This window comes from Esox lucius, chromosome 2, assembly GCF_011004845.1.
Source record: "Esox lucius isolate fEsoLuc1 chromosome 2, fEsoLuc1.pri, whole genome shotgun sequence".
Classification (NCBI taxonomy): Eukaryota; Metazoa; Chordata; class Actinopteri; order Esociformes; family Esocidae; genus Esox; species Esox lucius.
The window spans coordinates 7,138,335-7,164,137 of NC_047570.1; the positions used below are offsets into that span (position 1 = coordinate 7,138,335).

A 25,803-nucleotide genomic window follows, 5' to 3' on the forward strand; every position below is an offset into this window, starting at 1 on the left:
GTCTAGAGTAGTGTTTTAATATTCCTAGAATTGTTTTTTAAAACCCTGAAAGGGACTCAGAGGGAATATCACAAAGTCATTAAGATGCCCCTAATGACTTTAGATGACATTCTGGTAATAGCAATTTTGCTTATGAATTGTAAACATTGATTATTATATACTTGTGTAGGTATACAAAACATCCTGCTGTTGTTACTGTCTTACTTAGGAAACTTTAATTGAAACATTTGACATTGACATCTACACATATTGTTTACAAAGACAATATTACAATGTTTTTCCAAAATTGTAAAATACTATATACACACAATAATGCAATAGATATAACCAGTTATGATCTCTTTTAAAGAATGTCTGTACAGGTTCATAGAGAAAAAGTGCAAAACATAGTACAGTAGCTAAAATCAAAATGTACAGCATATCTGTCACAGAATAGATACATTTGACAAGTTATACCAATTGTATTTTTGGCCATTATCTGCAAGGCAGATATTCTATACCATGACTACCAAGGAGATCTTTCTAAGTACAAAAACTGAAACCATTTTAGAAACAAAAAACAAATGACCAATTCAGCAATATGAACAACTTTACTTGAAATTAAATAATCTATCATGTTACTAATGTATAGGCTGCCTGTCTTAGTAAGAAATCTCATTTTCAAATACTTCCACCTAGATATTGTACAGTCAGGTGGATAACGCATCAACTTGGCCTTCGTTAGGAGATTTTAAAAAATTATGAGAAACTCTTGGTAGACAGGTATTGGCTGGTTAAAACAAATCTTATCAGGTTTCCCGAACAGATAAGAAAAAATGAAAAGCAAAGTTTTGAGTGAGGAACAGAAGCGTTCAATTTGCAGTGGTCCCTTAATTTGAACCCTTCTTTTCCTCACTCAAATCCTTCATTTTTGACTTTTTTGGAAAGGAAAGAAAAAGGTGCAGTGGTCTCTTAATTTTTTCAGGAGCTGTATGTGTGAAACAGAATTGTGGCCTTCTACAACATGATAAACGAGCAAATCACAAGGCTAAAAAACTAAAGTGCTACTCAAAATGAAATGACTGATGACTAAAATAGTTTGCTTGCACTGTATCAATGAGGCTTAAGCTTTCTTTTTGCCATCTTTTTACATTCACTTTTAAAGTGATTATATGATATAGGCAAGGGAAATGGTCCTATCAGTGCAATATTCTGGATCTTTATGTGATCCTTCCATACAAACTCAAGCGTTGACATTTCCTGAGTTACAAAGTTTGTTACTTTTCTCTTATATTACCCTGCAGAAAAGCTCTTCTACTGCAGCATGTGATGCTTGGTGGATGACACTGTGCTGCTTCCAGAAAAACTAGAACCAGAGTATTTTCGCATTCGATGGAGAATATAGAATCGGAGCATCAGGAAGAAACCTATGACAGAGAACAGACCACAGTATGTTTGAGATTAGTCTTGTGACCGAACAGTAGCTAGAGTCTACCAAGCTTCAGCCTTACATACAAGATTCAGAATTCAAAACAACCAACGCTAAGCTATCTGTAACAATTTATTTCAAATTAATAGTAGTGAAACAAACTACATGAAAACACATTTGGGTAAGCTCATACTATCATATCTAAATAGATAAATTGATAATGGTCTGCCTTCCCTAGCCTTTTGGCACAAGATATGTGACCGTATTAACACTGATAGATTCAAGGGGGAGGACATACCCTGTAAGGAGTTAAGGATACAGAAAATGAACAGGACAAATTCAGAGAGCGGTCCAAAATCCAGGAGTCCCAGGCCCCATGTTGTCCCAAAAAGGCAGCTGAGTCCCCAAATACTGAGGAACGCTGTCCTGTTCCGTCTCCACTCGTCTCGTTTCTTAATTTTTCTAAGGACCAGCAAGAGCATGACAAAACCGGAAAGGACCACTGCAGCCATCAAGGTCATGTTGGTCAAGTAATGGGCCAGTAGGCCCACAGAGCCTGGCGAGATATTCATCCAGCACCTAGAAGACCACAACAAAGAAGCATGAATCACCACAGACTTATTCACGCATTACAACACCTCAGACAAAACTTAACACTTTTCTTGTAATGGTGTGGAAGAGTTAAAGATTGCTTACATCAAGTAGGGGTTGCTAAAGTCATCACTGGGAACCACCTCTCTCACGCCATAGATATTTCCGATGGCGAGTAGCACAATGACAGGAACTGCTGGGAGACCTAGGCAGAGGAGCAAAATGACGGTAGCAAATAGTCAAATAATGTATGCTTATTCAAGTCTACTGAATACAACCAACAATACCGGACGGCAGAATATAAACCTGCTGTTTGTGTTTGCTTCCACTTACCGAAGCCAAAGAGGTGCCAGATATAAGGTTTGGGGAAGGGGCTGAAAACCATGTAGACCAACCAGAAGGTGTGGAACACTTCAATTGCCATCCAGGAGAAAGAGCTGAGCAGAGAGTAATGGAGAAATGCCCCAAACAACCAGCATGCGTCCCCCCCCCACACGTTGGCCACAGTCCCAGTCAGGAAGAAGAGGATGCTGAGAAAGAACAGCGCGATGGAGAGACCCAGATGCACTGCAGTGGATGAAGTGGATGGCTCCTTCGCTTTCCTGCCAGAGAGCAAGAGGACAGACCGTGAGGGAGAGAGGGGTGAAGGGGAAGAAACAGATGACATCGACCAAGCTAGTATGTGGAGAACTGTTGAAATGTATCCCTGTCACTTACTGTCTTAGAACATTTAGGAATTACCCTCTGATCTCTGTGGTACTTGCACAAAATTATTACACAAGGTCTGGTGAAATAAATGACGGTTTGTACAACATGCAGGATGGCCATGTGAGGAGAAATACCTCTGTTTTTTACAGAAGAAGGCAATGAGGACGACACAGCTCAACGTGGATGCTGCACAGCCCGCTGATGTAATGGCAGTTAGAGCCCCCAGGTGGGGCACTGGTCCCGTCCTCCGTTGCTAAAGTAAACAGGAGACAAAACCAAGCAATGGCCTACTATTACCAATTTACTTCAGAGGAGGATCTATTTAAATGATTACCCATGGAAATGTTCTAGATAGACGCTGCTGCTCACCACTAGAATGGCAAAGTATGTGAGATGATTACACTGGCACTCAGTTTCCTCACTAGTCTTCTTAATGGTCTGACAACCTTCCTCTCTCCAGGTGATGATTTTTGGATCTGCAACAATTAAACCATTGCCAATATATAATTAGCAAAGCCTAACTTTGCATAATTTTCATGAACATATTCAATATTAATTGCAATAATATATATATATATATATATATATATATGTACGCTATTACTGCAATCAAGTTCAATTATGTTTCACACAAACCTTTCATTGTGTCCCAAGAAACACATTTTCTTGAGTGGGTGGTCTGAAGGAGAGAAGTAACAAAAGACAGGTGAGATTCAAACAGGGATTTACCACTAGATGGAGACATAAATACTGGGCAACCACACAGATACCAAATACTGCATGTCTGACAATATCAGACTGACATGCACAATAAGCTTCAGCTATATATTACGATAAAAGATTTCTGTTGACCATACATATGGAGAAAGAACAGAGGAGCAAAATGCAATAATCTGAAATAAAACATTGAATGTAACTGACATGTGTATTAATCACAGTTGAAGTCCATAAACTAAGAGCATAGTAACCATACAACATAAAGTTACCCGGCATGTAACTCCAAAATGACTATTTCATGTATTCTGTAGGTCTTGTTGTTCTGTCTCTGAGCAAGGCAGTTAACTCAAAAGTGCTGCTAGGTCATTGCTGTCAGTAAGAATGTGTTCTTAGCATACTTACCAGGTAAAATCACAGTAAAAAAGAAAGGTCTAACACAAACACATTTAGACTTGCACACACTTACTGGTATGACGGAATGGTGGTAACCAATCTTGACTGGTTCTAGAAGGTTGGTGATGGTCTCATTTTCCACAGTGATTCCCACCACATCTTCCAGAATCCTGATGTCATTATGGTCTACATTAGAGGACAACTGTGAACACAAACCGCCCAGTGTCACCTCCACACTTCACACTTTAAGTTCCAGTTTTATGAACCTAGTCCTAGACTAACAAGCATGTTCAATGGAGAATCATCATCAAACTTACTTCTTCCTCAAGGAGTATCCTTACTGGTAACGTCAGGTAAACCAGGCAGCATACAGTGTGGGGAAAAATTATTTGAGCCCCGGGTGATTTTGTACATTTGCCCACTGACAAATAAATGATCAGTCTATCATTTTAATGGTAGGTTTTTGAACAGTGAGAGATAGAATAACAACTAAAAAATCCAAAGAAACGCATGTCAAAATTGTTATGATTTGATTTGCATTTAAATTAGTGAAATAAGTATTCGTCAGGGACAAGATTGTAGGCCTACACAAGGCTGGAATTCGTTGTATTTTTCCAAAAACTCATCTTGGTGTTATGCCTTGTGGATCTTTTGTTCAACAGTTCACCTGGTGTCCTTTTCACTATCCATTAAGTGTAGTTGTTCTTTTTGACACTTACATTTTTTTTGTACAGTTAGGCTTATGGTGACAGACTCTCCACCTCCCTACACTCATATTTTGAGTGTAATTAATTTGCCAAAAAACAGACAACAAACAATAAACAAGTTGAAGATGAATTTGACTGATAGCATAATTTTTTTATGCTATTTATGATATGGCAAAAACATAATTATCGTGAATTATTTTGGCCACGATAATTGGGTAGTGAAAATCTGATATTGTGACAGCCTCAGCCTAGACTCAGAAGCTTGTCTTTTATTTATGACCGTGGCTGTGACAAATCTGTCCATCTTCAATGGTGAGTTTTTAAATGGGCACATGTGGAGAGAACAAGCTTTAGGTGTTACCCTGGCAATCAGAAAATGTGTTTTTATAGATTTATAATTTATAAGAATTTTAACCACTGGGCTAAACATCTAACAGGTAAGCCTGTTATTTTGCAAATAATGAGTTGGAATTTTAGAAAATGCACAGGTCCAGGTTTTGTATTCTCAATTAGCCCTACACTACCGTTAGCTAGCTAATTAGCATATCATTTCTCTGTCTTTGACATTTGTGTTGTATGGTCAATATACCAATATATCAGGCAGTGGAATCTAATACAACAATCCCATCTGTGGTGAAAGAGCCAATAGCCTGGAAGCTAGACCCTTTCCTTTTGCATTTATCACAAACTAACTGGTAGGTGGGGCGTTATTGATGTGAAGGGCTAAATAAAAACAAATTGTTCCATTTGGGAATATTATATTTGGAATCATTTTGCACTAAATATTACATTTTTTGTGGGATTTCATTTGTAGACTTTGTTCATTAATTGTCAGAATTCAATGAACAGGCCTGAACTGGACAGGTGCAACCAGCCCTGGACCAGCAGGATATAATGTATTCATAAGGCAGGTGGAAAATGCATAGACTCCTACCGGGAATAGGGTACTGTGTTTGAAGAAGATGCAGACAGCATTTACTTTTTCCTTTTCAAGGGGTTTCAGATATTGGGGCAGGTAAACTGATGTAATCCTTGGATGAGTTAATTCTTGTGGTACCTGTAGAACACCAACACACAAGATCATTAGGATAATCATTTTGATCATATACCATTGTTTTAAAATGAAATATGTATATGTGGGTGTCTGTTTGTACTTTGTGTACAGTCATGTGAAAAAGTGAACACAACCCCTGAACATATTTGTCTTTTTATCATTTTGGACACATGCTAAATCCCAACTAGATTAAATGATAAAGTTAACCCAATTTAAGAAATCACACAAATAAAATAACTTTAAAACCATTTATAGCTGACTACAATGCTCAAAAACATTTACTATCAACAAAAACACATTTATAATCACTAGGAATTGTATTCACCAGCAAAAGGTGTTGTCCTTTGCTACAAAATAAACATCACAATCCAACTTTTGTTTCTGCAAAACATTCTTAGGAAGTCTAATGCATGTTCCAGGCACAGTATACTGTCCAATTTAGCAGGAAATATGGTGCGGATGAGACAATAGTTGGATTCAGGCTTCTATTTAGTGGCAAAGGACACATTTAAATTGTTGCTGGTAAGAACAGTTTCTAGAAATTATACATACAGTAAGGTCTGCTGATGGTAAATGTTTTGGAATTTTTTGTTGTTGAAGGTAGATATATCAGTGTGTATTTTCTTGACCTTTTTGGAACAAAATATGCTGCTCAGCCCATTGCCACAATATTTATATTGGATGAATTGAAGGCATTTTTATCCTTTAATTAAAGGCAATATCCCAAATTTGCTTTCACCTAGTAGAGGTTAGCTGAACCAATGGTGTTGCTCAGAGTAGACCCAAATGCAGACATAGGAGGCAGGAATAATGGTCCAGGTATTTGATTGAATTGAATCAGCAGGCAAAAATCAGGTAGCTGGCAGGCAAGGGTTTGATAAACAGGACTAATAGGTGAAGGAACAGACTGATGATGAGCAGGGAATTAGGTTGTTTAACAAGCAGGGGTTCAGTACACAAGAACTTTGGAATAGGCACTGGGACCACTGAGAAAAACAAAAAATAAATATACATGCTGCTAAAATAAGGCCTTGTTTGGTGAACAGAATTAGGTGTTGTTTGCCAAACAACACCTCAGTACAGACCGAAACTACTGGAACAATATGCTCTGGACAGACGAGTTAATGGTGGAGATGTTTTGCCACAGAACCTCATGCCATCTGTAAAGTATGGATGTGGTTTGGAGCTTATTTGATGCCTCAGGGCCAAGCCAACTTGTCATTGTTGAGTCAACCATCAATTCCATGTTGAACCAGAGAATTCTTGAAGGCCATCTCTCAAAAAGCTGAAGCTAAACTGAACATGGGTCTTGCAAAAATACAATGATTGAAAACACACAAGGAAAACTACAATGGTATTGATCAAAAAGAGGAAATGAAGGCTTATTGAAAGGCTGAGTCAAAGCCCAGATCTCAATCCTATCGGAATGCTTTTGGGGGGGGGGGGGGGGGGGGGGGTTTGAAGCAGGCTGTGTATGAAAGAAAGCCCTCAAACAGGTCACAGTTGAAGCAGCCATTTAAAGATTTGGTTTAACAAATCCTAACAGTCGATGCACACCATTCAGCCATAACATTATCACCACCTGCCTAATATTATGTAGGTCCCGCTTTTGCCGCCAAAACAGCCCTGACCCATCGAGGCATGGACTCCACTAGACCTGTGACGGTGTGCTGTGGTATCTGGCACCAAGACGTTAGTAGCAGATCCTGTAAGTCCTGTAAGTTGCGAGGTGGGGCCTCCATGGATTGGACTTGTTTGTCAAAAATTTACATTGAAATCTGGAGAATCTGGAGGCCAAATCAACACCGTGAACTCATTGTTGTGTTCCTCAAACCATTCCTGAAACATTTTGCTTTGTGGCAGGCTGCATTATCCTTCTGAAACAGGCCAATGCCATCAGGGAATACCGTTGCCATGAAAGGGTGCACATGAAGGGGGTAGGGGGTAGGGGGTACGTGTCAAAGTAACAACCACATAAATGGCAAGACCCAAGGTTTCCCAGCAGAACATTGCCCATAGCATTTCACTGTGTCCACCAACTTGCTTCTTCTTGCTGCAGTTTAGGAGATGCTCTGACCCAGGCGTCTAGATATCACAATTTGGCCCTTGTCAAAGTAGTCCTTTCACATAAAGTCCTTACACTTGCCCATTTTGCATGCTTCTTACACATAAACTTTGAGGACAGAAGGTTCAATTGCTGCCTAATATATCCCACCCACTGACAGGTGCCATGATAACGAGATTAGTGTTATTCACTTCACCTGTCAGTGGTCATAATGTTATCGCTGACCAGTAAATTATGTACATTCATTCATTCATCTTCTTCCGCTTCATCCGGGGCCGGGTCGCGGGGGCAGCAGTCTAAGCAGAGATGCCCAGACTTCCCTCTCCCCAGACACTTCCTCCAGCTCTTCCTGGGGGACACAGAGGCGTTCCCAGGCCAGCCGGGAGACATAGTCCCTCCAGCGTGTCCTAGGTCTTCCCCGGGGTCTCCTCCCGGTGGGACGGGACCGGAACACCTTCCCAGGAAGGCGTTCCGGAGGCATCCGAAACAGATGCCCAAGCCATCAGCTGACCCCTCTCGATGTGGAGGAGCAGCGGCTCTACTCTGAGCTCCTCCCGGGTGACTGAGCTTCTCACCCTATCTCTAAGGGATCGCCCAGCCACCCTGCGGAGAAAGCTCATTTCGGCCGCCTGTATCCGGGATCTTGTCCTTTCGGTCATGACCCAAAGCTCATGACCATAGGTGAGAGTAGGAACGTAGATTGACCGGTAAATCGAGAGCTTCGCCTTGCGGCTCAGCTCTTTTTTCACCACGACAGACCGATACATCGACCGCATTACTGCAGAAGCTGCACCGATCCATCTGTCAATCTCCCGTTCCTTCCTTCCCTCACTCGTGAACAAGACTCCTAGAAACTTAAACTCCTCCACTTGAGGCAGGGACTCTCCACCAACCTGAAGTGGGCAAGCCACCCTTTTCCGACTGAGAAATTATGTACAGTTTCAAGAAATACCTTTATTTAGAGGATCAACCAAACTTAATCTTTTGGTATTTGGCTGGGCAGCATATTTGGTTCCAAAAAGATAAAGATAACAGAAAACAAACACGCTAATATTTCCAGCTTTATCAACCAAAAAATAACTAGATTAAGTTTTTTCAGCACAAATGGGGGGCAACACCACCTATTGAAACAAGGGTTTACTTAAATTTGCATTTCTGTCAACATTTTGGGAATTATCAGGAAGTATAATCTTTCTTTCTCATTTGTTAAATTATGTTACCTTTATCTTCTGATAGTGCTTAAGTGAAGATTTCTTAGCCATATGTTCTAGTGTGTATAAATGTTTTCACATAACTGTATTTGCCTTTCATTACCACTGTGTGGTCTTACAGGAAGAGCAACGGTGTAGCCCTTAAAGCCTTTGTTCATTTCAACCACAGAGATCAGGGCAAGAGGCAGAGACAGGTTTCCCCACACCTTGTAGCTCATCCTTGGCTCCTCTGTCCTGCAGAACGATATAAACACAGCTTTCATCCAAATCTAGGCCTACTCTAATGCAATTGAGTAATACGTAGCATTATATAGATATAGACATTAATTTGGGGTATGTGATGGTGATATAAACCGCTGTGAGATGGATACAAATAAAATACTATGCTGTCAGAAATGGAATGAGTTTTTGTTTGTGCCACTTTGCTGGGGTCAAGTTCCTGTGCAAAGCACCATTTGTTTTATGTTCAAATCACCCCCGCCCATTTATAACACTTAGCTCAATTTCCTGTTTGTGGCCAAACCTCAGTGTTTCACTCATATGATGCTGTAACTCTGTGCTGTAAAGAGAATGTACGTACCAAGCATGTCTGCAAGAACAACAATATGCTGCATTAGTTGACTTTTACTTGGGTAATTTCGCTGACCCTCTTATCCAGAGCAACTCACAAGATGAACTTTCTGATAAGGGGGACAGGCCAAGCAATAGAGGATAGTTATAACAAGGAGGGGGTAATTTTGTTAATAAAAAGATAAACCGTACATATCGAATTGGCGTCTGGATCCATGATTTGGCTCATCATAAAGCTCTGATTCTGAAAGGGAAATCATACATATGTAAAGAGTCTAGTATTTCTATCTAGTTAAAAAATATATATGATTTAATCATCTGGAATTCAATAATGACTTAATATATACTTTTCACACAATATTTTACATTAAATACTATATAGCAAGCAGTATATAAAATGCTTACTTACTGCAGTCAATACTATGGCCATAAAACTCCATGGCTGAGTATGTTTTGGAACTTAGAAGGTCACCCCGTATTGATATGTTGAGAATCCCGTACTTGTCAACCTGTTTGTTAGGGCCTTGGGACAGGTCTGTACAGCACTGCGTCTGTATGGATGGCCAGCACACAGTGTGGTTCCATCCATTCACCTCTACCAAGAGCTGGTCCAGAAGGGGCTCCCAGTACACACAAAAGTGGCTTTCTTCTGTTTCAGGGCCCAGGCCGAGGTCGAGGGAAGAAGAGCCCTCACATTGGGTAGTTATCTGACCTCGGATGGACAGGAAGCTGTCATTGGCATAAATGCTGATTGTACCACAGCCCCTTTGTAAATCATAAGCCAGAGTCAGTTTCTCCTTTCCATGGCGCCAGGTTCCACACATCTGGAAGAATCTGTCGTATTCCCCTGATCCTGTTGAAACAGGTGAAGTAAAATGTGTTGAATTCATGACAATGTTTTTTTTAAAATAGTTTTAAAGCGGTCTCGGCACGGCCACACCCATCGTTCAAAATTATAGTGTCCTGCTTAACTTCAAACAAATATTATTTCCACCTACCTGGTGAAAATAAGGCAAAGAGAAAGATCTTCCACAGTGTCCCTTTAAACTCCGCCCCCATTGTCACTGTATGGTTTCAACTTTGACCTCTATGAAATGAAAAAAATATAGAACAAAAGTTATAAAACATAAATACTGGTTCCAGACACTTCACTCTCTGTGAAAACAGGATAGATCTGTTCCAGGGCGATTACAGTCCAGTTTCTCAATTGAATGGGTTTATGTCTTTTGACTGGCACTCTATCTGTCCTCTTCCATCCAGGAATGATTCTCTCATTCTTTCCCTTATCTTCTCTAAACAACCCACAGCTGGTGTTCTTCTGAGATACAGTTATCCTTCCTCAAATGTGTCTTCAAGTATACTCGTATCAATGAAAACATTTGTTCAGTCCTTAAAATACATTAGTGTCCTTTCTCTATTATCAATGAGAACATTGTTTCCTTCTAACAGACACCATTAACTGGGACTTGTATTTACTGAATCTTCAATGACAAGTTTGTGTTCTGCCTTGACACAGATGCAGACTTAATGAATGCAATGCTAATCTACAAGTCAAACTAATTTCCTTCATGAGAGCTAAACTGTCACATAGTGCTTAGCATTTTGGATGTAGCAGGAGCCAAATGGCCTTTGTGTTTACAACTGAACCGTAATAGAATGGTGCAAACAGTGTTGTACCTTGAAGTTGTACCTTCATTTGGCTTTCAAACTGAAGTTGTAATGAAATGCTTTAAACATTTAAAAGATGTGTATATGTGTATTCTTGCTATTTATGTGATCTACAGTGCTGCTTGAAAGAATGTGAACACTACAGGGATGGGCATTGTTTTTGAATAAAATATAAAATATACTCAGAAAATCTGTAACTAAACCCCAACTAATAATAAATCAAAAATACTAATAAACCAAAACTTGTGGGTGCAAAAGTATGGGAACCCCATCATTCAACAGCTTGTGGAACATCCATTAGCAGCGATAACTTGGAGTAAACGTCTGCTATAGCTGCTAATCAGTGTCTGATATCTTTTTTGAGGGATTTTTGCCCACTAATCCTTACAGAACTCAACCAATTGAGTGAGGCTTGAGGGGTGTCAGGCATGTACTGAGCGCTTCAGGTCTTGCCACAACATCTCGATTGGATTAAGGTGAGGACTTTGAGTTGGCCAATCCAAAACACAAACCTTCTTTCTCCTGATCAATTCTTTGGTGGATATGATTGAATGCTATGGGTCAGAAGAGGAAAAGCCGCCCCTGATCTTGTATGCTTAACTGTTTGGACAATGTTATTTTGGTGATAACCAGTGTTGGATTTTAGGCAAACATTTGCAGTTTTGATTGTGACCGAAAAGGTCAATTTTGGACTTGTCTTTCCTGAGAATGTACTTCCAGAAACCTTCAGATTTGTCCAGGTGTTTGGGCAGTTTGGTTATTTTTTGTCGGTAGAGGCTTTGTCCTAGCAACCCTCCCATTAATGCCATTTTGATTCAGTGTTCCCTTTTGTTGAAGCATGGTGACCTGAAATGCACCAAGGGAGGTCTGTCAGTCCCTAGATGTTATGTTTGGGTTGGCATTTACCTCATTTATTATCTTTCTTGTGGCTCTAAGGGATATATTAGAAGTGTGTGCACTTCTAGGCTGAGTTTCTGTCATATTAAATGCTCTTCATTTGTAAATGAATTGCCTCACAGTGGACTGATGGACTGGTTGTACAGGCTGATGTGCTCTCACTTCCCTCTTTCTTATGTCCTCTGAGATCTCCTTTCCTATTTATCAGAGAAACTCTATCTGACAGTCTGTTTTTCTGTAAGTATTTGTTTCTTTTTTAATTTAACTGTGCTTATCACCTGAATTGATATTCGCTGAATTGATAACTCCATATCCAAGAGAAAGACTGTTTCTTTTTAAAAGACAATGTTAACAAAAATTATTCTAAAATTAAATATACAAAGAAAATATTTTAACCAGTTAAATGGAGAGCCCTAATGCCATATCACTCCTAAAAATACACCTTGCAGAGAAATGTTTCTGTGACCCCTTTCTGAAATTATTAGCTATATAACTTATTTAAAAATGTGATAATAGTTATCATAACTGGTAGAAATCAATTGCTTATTACTCTGAAATGACATCAACAGGTATTCTTGCTGGATGGTGTTGAATGTCTGTTGTATCATTATACAGTTACATTGTGAAATGCATAATCTTATGACATAATGTAAACATATATAAACAACACTGTATTCATGTAAAACAGTTTCATATTACAATGTTTCACTCTTTTTCCATATGAATACAAAAACAATATCACGGTTTATCAGCACTCTAGTTAAGCAATTAAGAAATTTGCAAATAGTTTCGTAGCAGTGAAATCATTTCTAAAATACCTGAAAAGGACAATTTAATATTGATGAAACGTTAGTGTACATACACTACTGTTTAAAAGTTTGGGGTCACTTAGGCCATTAATAACATCAAATTGCTAAGAAATACAGTGTAGACATTGTTAATGTTGTAAATGACTATTGTAGGTTGTAAATGGTTGTGTATATTCAGTCAAAAAAGGTAGGAAGGAAGATGAGAACAACCTAAAGAACATAGAAAATGCAAATAAGGATGATTGGTTCCCAGAGTGACCTGTGGATTAATTATTTCACGTACACTACCATCAAGAACAATTTGGTTAATGACTCAACAGCTCTCATAGTTGGGAGACACTCTTCATTAAACATCAATAACACTTAGTCTTTCCTGCCTATTTGCATTCACATTATCAACCACTCTAGACAAGTTACCACAAAACCATGGCACATCTTTTTCTATCCAATCTCCAGAAATCACCGTTGGTGTCCTTCTTCACAAATCAAAGCTCCTTACCTTTTCCTTATCTAAACTTTTTGTTCCATTCTTGGATATCACAGTTTTCCATTCTACTTCTCCACCTTCATTCACACTATCAGAAACAAACACTGCTTCAATTCCACCACCATTCCAACCTGCCTGTACAGTCTGTACTGCCTTGAGAGAAAAGAAACACTGCTCACTCATGCACTTCATGCACCCTTCTCACTACTAGTGGTAAACACTGATTGTGCCAGGCCACATGGTTCTAAGGACAGATATTGCACCTGGTGTAACTGACCTTGTCTTATCTGGTGTCCTGATGGATCTTGGGTACAAGCACTCTAAGTGTTACCTCTTCTCTCCTTTCTCTATCGCTCACTTATTTCCTTACTCGCACAACCACTGTTGCAGAACCTGAACACCAGGACAATGTCTAATGACTACCTGGCCTGACAACTCAGCTGTCTTTGTCAACCTTGTCATGTTGCTTATCCAGATTCTGCTTGAAGACTCCTGCTGTCGCTGCACACTGTCCAACTGGTTGTTTTGCTATTTCTGTCTTCACTTAACCCTGTCTTAACCCTGTCTTCTCTTAACACTTGCCTATGAAAAGCCAGCAGAACTGTGCATTTCTGTGGAGTACGTATCTTGACCCTGAGGTCATCTTGAACATTTACATATCTTGATGAACAATCTGTACTTGAAATGACAAGGGCGCTTATAATCTACAGTCAGCAAAAGAGGATTTTGTGGGATTTTTTCCCAACAAACAGTGCGAGTTTTCTGGGTATGCGTACAGACACTGACAACTACTGATGCACAAAAGACAAAATACAAATTATTTGATTTCTCTAGAAATGCTGTGTTCTGTATCTTCAAACCAATCTAATTTGGACTAAAAGCCAATAGCCACATTCAGAAAGAGTAGGTATTAGTTAACTAGGCCTTGAGACATGATAACATGAACAAAATACGTCAGTTTAACCTATGAACAGGGCACTGACAACACATTTTTGGTTTCTGTGGCCAGCCTGAACTCGTCAGAAACAAGATGCAAGCTGAACAGTTGAACCACAGTCTAGTGAGGTCTGTGCAGAAAACATGCAAGATACCTCAAACATCTGTCAATGCTGCACACAAACTGAGCTAAATGTTAACAAAAGAAAGATGTCCTGCAAACATTATGAGGAAGCTGAGCAATAAGCAAGACATCTACCAATCCCCAAAAATAGTACCTTCTACAAAAGCAGAAACATATGATATCATATGAGAGCCACTCAAAAGAGGGGTTCTCATTGCAGGTTTTTCGGCGTCTACATCAAGCCTACAATTTAAAAGTAATGTCTTTCTCCACAAGACCAATTTTTTACAAAGATGGGTGGTAAACATTATAAAAAAGTGATTGAATCATATTGCAGTGTATTACAAATGAAGGAATACATCAGAAGGCACCATAGGTGGCCGCGCCCACACACCCAGGCTCTGTATTCCAGTACTTTGGATTAAAATAAAATAATGACTATGGGATTGAAGTGCAGACTGTCATCTTCAGTTTGGTATCAGTTTCCGGTATCTGTCAACAGTCATATCATCAATGAAGACAACTGAGCCAATCCCAGGGTCAGCCAATCATGCCATAACAGTAACTCCACCATGGTTCACAGATGAGGTAGAATAGTTCATAGTTACTTTCTTTTTCTACACTTTCCTCTTTCCATCACTCTTTTAAAGGGAAATAATGAAAAATATCCAAGATTTGTCTAAATCTGAAAATGTAAAAAGTAATATTTGGACAGTCTCTCTATGCCTGCAACTCTCCTGCTCAGGGAAATTAGGGTCAAGCTAATGTGAGCGCAGTCACCTAGTTATTTAAATCTTGCCCCATTAAAGCGATTTGACATAACGTTGTGAAATAATGAACACTCAAAACTTTCCTTTTCAACTTTTGGAAAGGAAAGAAAAAGGTGTAGTGGTCTCTTCATTTTTTCCGGAGCTGTAGATACCTACACTAATTAACATAACAAGGAACAGGTGCGCCTGATAATCACTGAAGGGGATTGTGAGAGTACCCCCGGCACCGACGCGCAGCACTAGCGGCGTGACTTCCCCAACCCTGGCTGGCGCTGGTTATAGGTTCTGGACATCCCGGCCCGGGAGCCAGCACTGCTCTTCCGGGCCATACCCCTCCCAATCCACGAGGTACTGGAAGTCACCCCACCACAGTCTAGAATCCACGATGGACCAGACAGTGTAGACCAGCCCATTGTTGGTCTCCAACAGCGGAGGGGGGGCCTCCAGCACCCGGCGGACCCAGCTTCCGACAGGGTCGAGAGCTAGACAAGGTCGCCCGGTTGGTATACGGGTGTCTCCCCGCGGTTGCGGTCAGCCACGGGCTTGTTGCGGTGTACAGCAAGATGCAGATGCACATGGGCTGGGTTCCATATCTCCTCTGCATGCCGGAACCACTAATCCACCGCGGGGACCTCGGTCTGGCTCCAGTGCCTTGGTACCCCAACATACACTGCAACAGTGTGAGGTTCATGGAGGAGTGGTGCAGCAAATTCTGGGTGTATTCTGCCCAGGGCGAAGACGTTGACCACTCCTCTGGCCAGCCCTGACAGTAGGACCGCAGGAACCTGCCCACCTCCTGGTTTACGCGCTCAACCTGCCCATTGGCCTCAGGATGAAACTTGGAAGTGAGACGTACCATGACCCCCAGCCTCTCCATAAACCTTTTCCAATACTCGAGAGGTGAACTGGGGGCCCATTCTCAGACGCATCTACCTCTACCACGAATGGCAAAGATGGATCAGGGTGAGCCAAAACACAAGCGCTCTAGAGAACAGAGCATTCACTGAGGTGAATACCCTGTCCGCCTCGGGGGTCTAATGTACCCTGGCTGGTCCCCACTTCAGCAGGGAGGTTGATCAGAGCCGCGACCTTGCCAAAACCACAAATGAACCTCCGCTAATAATTAGCAAAACCAAGGAACCGCTGTACCGCTTTCACCGTGGTCGGGGTCGCCCAATTACACACGGCTCCGGTGCGCCCCTTGCCTGCAGTAGGCTGTCCAGCTGGGTGGCCATGTCCACCAGCTAGTCGAAACCGAGCATGGTGTCACTCCTCGCTGTGTTGGGTCTGGTTGAGGCGGCTGATGACATGTAAGACCCGGTCCATTGCAGTTCAGAGTCTCTCCAGCATTTCCCCATGTTCTTTGATGCGTTCAATTATGCCGGAGAGTTTGGGTTTACCTGCTGACTCCATTCGTTTGGTGGGTTATTCTGTCACGTTCTGTCTTCTGGAAGTAGGAGTCAGACACAGGGAGTTGCTTGCTTGTGTTTATTTAGCAGATAAGCAAGCGTAAAGAAATGCCTAAGCAGGCATTACATTAACAATGGGCAACAGTAAATCCATTAAAAGAAGAAAATGTGCCAAACAGGGCAGTAGCGCAGGGTCTAGCTGTGTTACACAACAACATGCAAACATAAAGAGAATCCCTGACATAGACAAAACAGAACGGTGCCAACAAACAATAATCCACGACCCTGAGAGTAACCAAAAGACACATATATACCTATATTAAAGAACATAAAAAGGAACAGGTGCGCCTGATAATCACTGAAGGGGAAACGGGGGGATGGTGGCTTCAGAAAGCCGGCGACGCTAACCGCCGTAGTCCAGGTGCACCAGCAGGGGGAGCCACAGGAGAGGGGGTTGTGACAACTCTGTTCCAGAATTCTATGGTTGTTTTTGGTAATATTTAGCCAACTGTAACCTGGTCATTTTGTTCTTGAGGCTTACTAGTGGTTTGTGTCTTGTGGTGCACTCTGAATTTCTGCGGGTTTACCTTCTGTGTATGGTAGTCTTTGACGCATCTATGTCTACCTTCTGGTCTGGTGAGTGGTATTGGTTTTTTTCTTCACCATTCTTCAGTCACTATAGTGCTCTTCTATGGTCCAACTTGTTTGCCATCGCTGGGCTTATCAGTGGTTCTTTCTTGATGTACCAAATAGTTTATTTTGATGCCTAAAGTTTTTATGTCTCTGATCAATTCATTGTTATTTATCTGCCTTACTATAGCCACCCAGACTTGCACTGACACTTCACAAACACACCTGCCAATTAAGAAACAGCGATGAAGCAAATTGTCCAAATACTTTTGGTACCCTAAAATGGGGGGCAATTATGTACAAAATGTGCTGTCATTTCTAAATGGTTCATCTGATTTGAAAGAATACCCTGAATTTACAGTTGGTAGTCGACATTTAAATGGTATACCAACTGCATCATTTCAAATCCACAAAACTGAGCCAAAAACTTTTGTCACTGTTCAAATATGTTTGGAGTTCACTCTACCCAGGGAAACTGCATATAATAATTTCATGTGACAGGTGAATTGTCTTTGTCTGATACAGAATGTCGTGTCCTAGATTCTGCTTTTGTGGTGTGACAGGGATTTTATGTGTTGTGGAACTTAAATTTTAGCCAGGTCTTTACCTGTGCTTTCCTGCTTCACATTATTCGTCCTTTGCTCAGAACCTATGGTACCTCACAAATAATGGGATCATTCAACACAATGGGGTCATTCACGCATCAACAAAACTACCTTGTTTCATTTCCAACCATCCATGCCCCCCTCTTGGAAAGGGATTGTGTTTTCTCATTCGAAGGTATTGCACTGATTTAAACTGGGTTAAGCAAACCTCCTCCTAGAGTGATCTTTTTTTTTGCACTTAACCAACTTGCATTTAACCATGTGTGTTGGATTTAGGTAAAAACTGTTCAATTAAATAAACGCCAATGTGCCTCATAGTTGGAACAACAACTTGCCGCACTCCAGGAACTGGGTTGCCTAACTCTAGTGTAATTACTGTTATGAATTTCTTGTACACCTCAGGATTAAGAATGGGAAATATTAAGTGCATTTCTTGGCAGCTGTAGCAGTTTGTCTTTGTGCACTAGTGCAAAGATAAAGCATGCAGTAACATGCTCTAACTTCCACAGACTTTTGCTGGACATACCATTGAGGTGTACTGCAGGTCAGGACAAGCTGGCACAGCACCATTTGTTTTATGCTATCAGCTACCGTTATAATGGCAGCGGCTCTACTACAAACAGCCCAAAGTGGTGCACATTTACCACTGCAGCATGGGTTCAAGTACATTTCCTTGCCCTTTCACCAGAAACTCTTTCCTCTATTCTTTCATCGCTGTCTCACAAAAAAATTGTGAAAATATGTCATTTTACAACAGCTTAAGCAGTTGCGGTGAACACTTAAGATGAGTTTTAGATGTGCTGGGCGTTACAGGCATTATAATCCTGCAGACATCTGCTACTATTTTGATTGTTGTAGAAATTATTCTCCCATTTACAATCACCCATATTACCATTTTATTTCAAACAATTATCTAGTGTAGGCAACTAACTAAAATACACAATATCAGACCAACACCTGGGTCAGTTTATCAATACATTTCCAGTTTGAATATTTCGCTAGACACTATTAGGCAACGTTTCTAATAAAATCTACCTTTACCTCCACCACAAATAGCATCTATGAACTGTATGACTTTTGGTGCTGGCCGTTTTAAAAGCGTGTTAGCCATTCATGAATGACACTGATACAATAACTATCAATATAGGTGATGATAACTGACTTTTTCATCAAGTGAAAAGATGAGAGAATGTAGTGTAGTTTTTGTCAATCCTGAAAAAATCCTAACGCACAATTTGAAAATCCACCAGAAATAGTTGCAATATAACAGTAAATAGTTTTATTTTAGGCTTCCTATAACATAGCTTCTGAAGGTGTAGCCGGCAAAGTTTTTGTCTATCCTGAACAAATCCTAATACATAATTTGTTTTGACTTTGATGTGTTGTTCGGTAGTCCGCATCTCTAACCACTACGCTATTTAACAAGGGGCAGTCAGTCAGTCAGTAAGAGACATGCACTCTTCTAGGACGGCTCTGCTTACGAAGTCCGGCAAAAATATAATTGCCCCTGAAAGTCTTTTATAGCCATCTTCAAAGCAGTGCACCACCCACTCCTTTCTCTCCGATTACTGCAGGCATCTGATCACTCATTAACAATTCTAGACAAAAACATATATTATCATAGTGTTATAATCATATAAAGAGAACCTATAAGAGATACCTTGATTTCTATGAGTAAATGCAATAGGGCACCCCTGTAAAATAAAGAAAACTAAATAAAGTAACATACCAGGTTCTGGTCAACTTTAGCCTGGTCTTGCAGACCATACATCAGGCATGCTGTACTTCGAAGAAATGTCTTGCCTACCACTAACAGTACACTATTCTGTTTGAGAAGAGCAAAACCGACCTACACCCAATCCCTAACCCCCCCCCCCCCCCATTGTTTAAGCAGAGGGCCTCAGCAGTGAAAGAATGTCCCTTTCTTTTCACTTCTCAAATGTGTGTGTTTGTGTGTGGGCATGTCTGTGTGTGTGTGTGGTGGGGGGAATCTATCCCACAAGGATAGATTCCTAAAACTGGTTAGGGTTTAGGCATTAATTGTAAGGTTAAGGAGACAGGGTTAAAGTGTATGCATAGGGGTTTAATCATTGAGGTTAAGGTTTGGGATATATTTTTTTATGATATTAAATTGCTGCTGTAATTTTTACTTAACTATATAATGGCCACAATAATGTCTGACGAAAAACAAAAAAAGGAGATGTGAAAACATGATTTAGGCGTGTGTTTTAAAAAAAAAGTTAAGTTCTGTCTTAAATATAAAAGCTCAAAGCATGGGTTATCGTGGTTAGCACCATACAGAATATGGGTCAAATTACTGGGCATCTTATTATTCATGTCAACAGAACAGTAGATTGCACTCAAACCACATTTTCTTTATTTGCTTAGTTATGGAGATGCATAGTATGATGGAGGATATTCACCTTATCACTCTTCCCCCATCATTTTCTATCAAAGATGCTGAATATTTAAAACATATTCTGGTTTATTGTGCCCTTTGAACTCTAGTTTGAGGGTATTTCCTTTAAGCTGCAGTATTTTTTCTATTCATCATTATATTCAAAAACAGTGACGTACTCTGTCACTGACTTCTGATAAGTAAACTCTGGAGTGTCAACGCTGGCTATGTAAGTGAGAGCAAGACATGCAACAGGCTTTACTCCACCATCGTTTGTCTGAGAGAGAGATAGAGAGAGAGCTGAGAGAGAAGTGACCTGCAATGGTGGAGGAATGTGACCCGGTCTGTGACATCAGAGCTGGACAAAAAGGCTCTGTAGCCCGGGCCCTGAGCCAGAGTGAAAATGAAGTTCAAAGGTCATATGATGGTCCAGCATCTACTTTAGCCATGTGAAGCAGTGTCCCATGCAAAAAGCTGAGTTCAGCCTTTTAAATGAACAGTTGAGCAGCATGGTAATTTAATATCAGATAATATAAACAAACATATGTCATTCAGCTGTTACATGATGTGAAAGTATTGCAAATATTTATAGTAGGGGAGAAACATCCAGTACTTTCTTAAGGCTTGTGAGGAAGGCATGGGGTTAAGATGCATTTCAAAACCACCGCTCTCAATCAAACATGGAATGTTTCTTTCCATAAAGGTGGGTGTTTTTGTAAGGGTTTTGGGATGGAGGGGGATTTCTTTGCATATGTCTGTCAGAAGACTACAACAGACCGTGAGAATTTAATGCTCATCTGAGGCTACACACATTAATTTGTGCGTAGCCTCCAAGTTATTTGGAATTCCACCTGCTATCCAATTTCCTCACAGACCTTAATCCCAGCTCAAGATCTTGCAAGCTGCAAACAAAAGCAGAATCGAGGCTATTCCATCTGAACAAGTCTATTTTTGTTTAAGCCAGTAGTTATTGAACTGCCGTCTCTGATGCACTTCAAAAAGCAAACAGCATTTTGTCCTGATGGAGCAACACTCGTAATCTCTCAGTGGGTCGTATGGGTACAGTTACTGTCTTATGTTGCCAAGTTGGCAAGCAAGTGGACAAACATTAACATGCATTAAACCCATCATTCATTACCCAAGCTGTGGTATAAATAGTACTTCTCCTTTGACTCTGTTATTCTTTATAGTATTATCATTGCTATATTATATTAATAACATGACGGTTAGTCCTACTAAACGTAACAGGTACATCTTTGAATGAATTAATCCACCCATAAAATAATCTAGATTCAGGTCATTAGTGTCGTTTCGGTCAAAGAAAGCAAATTAACCTTGTTCCCTTGTCTTGAGAAATATTACTGATAAGAGATTCGGTTTAGTCTACATTTGTATCATAGAAGTAGCTAACAACAGATAAAAAAAAAACTCCTGCAAATGTAAGAAATGTATTTAAAGCACAACGTGAACCAGGACAAAAGGAAAGTGCGTCATACAAAGACCCTGTCTGGTTCCGACAAATAAGCTAAAGAGCAGCGGAATCAGCTGTACGGTTATGAAGCAACATTGTCGTTGATCTAATAAAGTCCTTTGTGTAGATCACCAACTGTTAATTAACACGTTTTATAAAAACGGGCTGCCAACCTGCATGTATATAGTCTAACTGTACATAAATGACTGCGAGAATCCTATCCACTGCCGGAGTTAGTTCAGGTTTTTCTAGATAATACAAATTGTCCTGCAGTATTTTTATTTACTGTTGGTATGAGCACTGTTGACTTCTCAATTTGAAAAAAGATTTGCTCTTGTATGCTTTGGCCTCCGTTGTTAACCAGGCACTGTCAAACAGTCTGTCTTTAATGTTTTACAAAAATACCCTATTGACGTGAAATATGAACTGAATGCAAGTAAAACCGAGTATGTTGTTCTTTAAAGTGTATAAAAATGACTGATTTTCAAAGCATATTAATGAGTCGATTTAGAAGTTATGAATAAATTGGATTATTATATAGAGGCTATGCGGTTGTGTTTTGTCACTACATTATCTCTTAGAAAGTTGGTTGGCCCTCTTTGATGTCACGTTGGTAGATAAATTGCTGGCTTACATAATTATTAGTGACCTCTAGACACGAGTTATCAAACACGTCTTTGTGATGGATAACTGGAATTTAATTTGTTGTTTACTGAGCAAGGCACCTACACATCTTTAATAATGTAACAATTTTGATTGAATTGAAGACCTACAGACAAATAAGTTAGTTTTTTATGAAAGTGTTTCCCTTCTGCGTGCCTTTTGTATGTATGTAAATATTTAATTCAGGGCTCATCTGTAAAATAAACCTAGGTCTTATTATGAGTCATATTTTTAATTACATTCAGCGAAAGTCTAACCAGTCGGATAACATAGCAAAGCACCTGCCACTGCCTTAAATGCGTTGTTGCTGTACAAGCACATGGTAGGCTCCAAATATTCTATGTACATAAAATATAACATAGCACAGATTAAAGCAGTAAATACATTTTTACTTGTTTTTTTTTATTTACCTTTAGCCAAATGGAAACTGCTGAAAGTTGTTCTTATGGTTTTCCGTCGATGTCTACTTGTCTAAAAATTACAGGTCCTCTGGTGAGCGAGTCTGTTCTCCACTCCAAGATGTCAATGTAGATATGATAGCTAGCGACGCTTTTAACTAAATGAAACTCAAAGATAAATCCGAAGCAAAACCCGAAGTCATAAGCACGTGAAAATGAGCTATGACGAGCTTGACTGGAAGTTCATCTTTCAGTAACTCCGTGGTTTTGAAATTGCATTTATCACTTCTGCGCATCAGACTACACTGGCTCCCCGCGTTACACAGTACAGCCACATTGGAATGGTCCAACCAGGGTACTTTGAGCTGCCTCACACAAAGCCTCGCCCTTGGGAATTGCTGTCAGCACAGACAAGGTGCGAGACAAACTGCCTGCGGGTGTTTAGCAGGCATATGAAGAGGGGCCACGGTGGTGGGCGCTTTCTCTGCAATAATATAAGGGCACTTCACATTCCAAACTATTTTATGCTAAATGTGTTCCAAGCACTCACTTTCTCTGTTAAAGGCTATTATAAAACGTATAAAGGGTAGTCTTTAATATTGTCAAGTCATTTCCCCAAGGTTAAGCAGTAAGCTAGCTCTCTGAGAAATTGTGACATTTAATGTTTAAACATTGGTAATATGAACTTGACATTTTTTTTACGTCAAGTTAATTTAGAGAGTAATAGCGAGTCACATTTCCCATTTGAAAACTGTTACAGGAGGTAAATTCATGAAGAGAGTGGGGGGAGACATTTAGACAAAACACCTGGCTATCATGATCAGTTGTCTGGGTTTTTTGTCTGTACAAGGGTGTTTGCGCATGCGTGGACACCTTTATGCCAGGAAGCAAACAAAGGTGTATTTGTTTGACATGCAATGGATAAGTATTTGCCTTTTATATTATATGGCAGTTTCCCTCAACAAGATAAGAATAAGTCCCCCTTCACAGCTGTTAAAAGTGTGCTTAGTTCATGCAGCTTTTTTGTAGTCGTAATAGAGGATAGGATACTTACGGATTGGTTTAGAGCTAGAGTCAAATGTAACTAAAAGTGGGAAGTATGGACAAAAATCTATATCTCAATGAATTGATTGAATTATCACGATAAATAAAATTTTGATATAGCCCGTATCTATAATGCACAACAGATATGTATTACAATAAACTACATCAGCAAAAGGTACACAATAAGTTAGCGCTCCAATTAGTGACTGCAAAATGATACTACAATAATTGTCTGCCATATCACAGTAGTGAAGGGAAGTATTGGACACTTATTTGTCATTGCGCTCACGTGAGTTAAGAACAGGAAGGTTCAGCAGGCCAGACAATCTATTTGTTAATCTCCAGACAGTGGTTAATGGTTAGGATGGTTGATGATTAGGCTTATGTGTTTGTGTAGGGGAAGATGTGGTAATATAGGATATTAGCAGCGTCAGTCAGGCAATGGGAGAAGTTGGTAACAACCATGTGACAGTCTTTCCAGAACACACACTAAAACCCAAACATTGTTATAGAAGGTGTATCATTTAGGTAAATATTTGTAGAACAGTAATATTGTTTGTCATTGATGTAAAACAAAATGCACTGTGGTGTATTGATCTGCAGGACTTCCAACATCCTGCAATTATGGTTTTGATGGTCAACCTTTCATGAGCTTAAAGAAAACCCATGTTTGATTTGCTTTCACCCTCTTTAAAGCCATCCGTCATTTCTGCAGCAAAGTCATCATAAAACCGTACACACGCTAGGAACTTCCTCAGAGGTTTTGTGGCGTGTCATGTAGAATGTAGAAGGTTTCTCTCTCAGTCATCGATGCCCTGAAGGTTCAAACATGACCTCAGACAGTATCAAGTAAGACGAGTTGACGGCCCTCATGGACTTGCACACCCACACACACCTACAGACATGGCTCCAATTCAGCAGGTGCCTTGTGCTCTGAGATACTTACTCCCCTTACCCCCTCCTCCTCCTTACCCCTCCTCCTTACCCCTCCTCCTCCTTACCCCTCCTCCCCCTCCTCCTCCTTACCCCTCCTCCTCCTTACCCCCTCCTCCTCCTTACCCCTCCTCCTCCTTACCCCCTCCTCCTCCTTACCCCTCCTCCTTACCCCTCCTCCTCCTTACCCCCTCCTCCTCCTTACCCCTCCTCCTCCTTACCCCCTCCTCTTCCTTCTCCCCCTTCTCTGCTGAAACACAAGAAAGAATTGCCTTTTTAAAACCAGGATAGGAAAAATGTTAGTCACCTTTTTCTGATTTAATTACAGTTTGAGGATATTTTTGTATACCCTGTTGTATACCGAAGTCAGAAACACACACACGCACCCATGCACACACGTACACACACAAAGGGTCTTCGGCAAGATTCTTCATGGGTCCAAACCAAGACCATGAAATCCCATTCTCTGGGGCCTCCTCTTGTTATAGTCTCAGTAAAAGCTTTCATAGCAATCAGGGGTCTCCACACAAACTCTATACAATGTGTTTATATGACCTAAAACCACACTAAAGGTTATAGTACCACATTCACTGTTGAAACAATGATTTACTAGTGATTTAGACATTTAATGCTTAGTTAACTTTGGGTATAACCCAATTCTGGCATCTCATTTATGTGTTCTCATTGCCTCCAGAGCTCCAGTCATGACTACACATTCATTCAATGTGGTTGTTATTTCAGGGACGTGAACATTGAAACCAGAGCCATTGAGGTGTCAGAAGACTTCCAAATGAAATCCACGATCTCTCCTCTCATGATTGTTTTGCCTAACTTTCCCTGTTACTCATGTTGATCTAGGAATGTGGGGAAAATCCAGGTGGTTCCCTCATGAGAGATAATATCTGTTTACGTGTGAAATACTGAACACGTCTTAAGATCCTACTGTAAGGTTTCCCAGACTATAACTTTATGTTTTTAGTGCTCACGTGCTGGTTGTATGGTTCCTGGTAGGTAGGGTTCATCTCAGAGTTAAAAGTTGATAGAATTGTATTATCATAGAGTGAAAACGCGTCCTGTTCTGCATGACTTGCATGTGTGTGTGTATCTGTCTGGTATGACAGAGAGTTTTGGGAACAT

The 25,803-nt window shown here is 40.3% G+C and overlaps 1 protein-coding gene across 4 annotated transcripts; it reads right to left on the bottom strand.

The window, feature by feature from the left end:
• Positions 1–23,061, bottom strand: LOC105022742 (adhesion G-protein coupled receptor G5). 4 transcript variants are annotated; one of them, XM_020055131.3, is made up of 15 exons: positions 22,702–23,061; positions 10,423–10,511; positions 9,834–10,277; positions 9,617–9,668; positions 9,435–9,443; positions 8,974–9,088; positions 5,459–5,581; positions 3,891–4,019; positions 3,344–3,386; positions 3,077–3,183; positions 2,842–2,960; positions 2,333–2,601; positions 2,105–2,204; positions 1,707–1,987; positions 1–1,406 (listed from the first exon to the last, which is right to left on the bottom strand). In XM_020055131.3, exons 2-15 carry the CDS (start codon positions 10,481–10,483, stop codon positions 1,294–1,296), a joined length of 1,965 nt encoding a protein of 654 aa, XP_019910690.1. In that variant the 5' UTR covers positions 10,484–10,511; positions 22,702–23,061; the 3' UTR covers positions 1–1,293. The 4 variants fall into 4 exon arrangements, with proteins under 4 accessions (XP_019910690.1, XP_019910695.1, XP_019910694.1 ...); XM_020055136.3 differs by lacking the exon at positions 22,702–23,061 and adding an exon at positions 19,489–19,566; XM_020055135.3 differs by lacking the exon at positions 22,702–23,061 and adding an exon at positions 13,298–13,476.
• Positions 23,062–25,803: the final 2,742 nt, after the last annotated feature.

Coding starts and splice junctions, on each gene's coding strand:
- LOC105022742 (XM_020055131.3), bottom strand. CDS start 10,483: ATGGGGGCGGAGTTTAAAGGGACACTGTGGAAGATCTTTCTCTTTGCC. Junction 9,669..9,833: donor TGGCCATAGTATTGACTGCA/GTAAGTAAGCAT, acceptor TTTCCCTTTCAG/AATCAGAGCTTTATGATGAG. Junction 2,205..2,332: donor CTGGCACCTCTTTGGCTTCG/GTAAGTGGAAGC, acceptor TCCTCTGCCTAG/GTCTCCCAGCAGTTCCTGTC.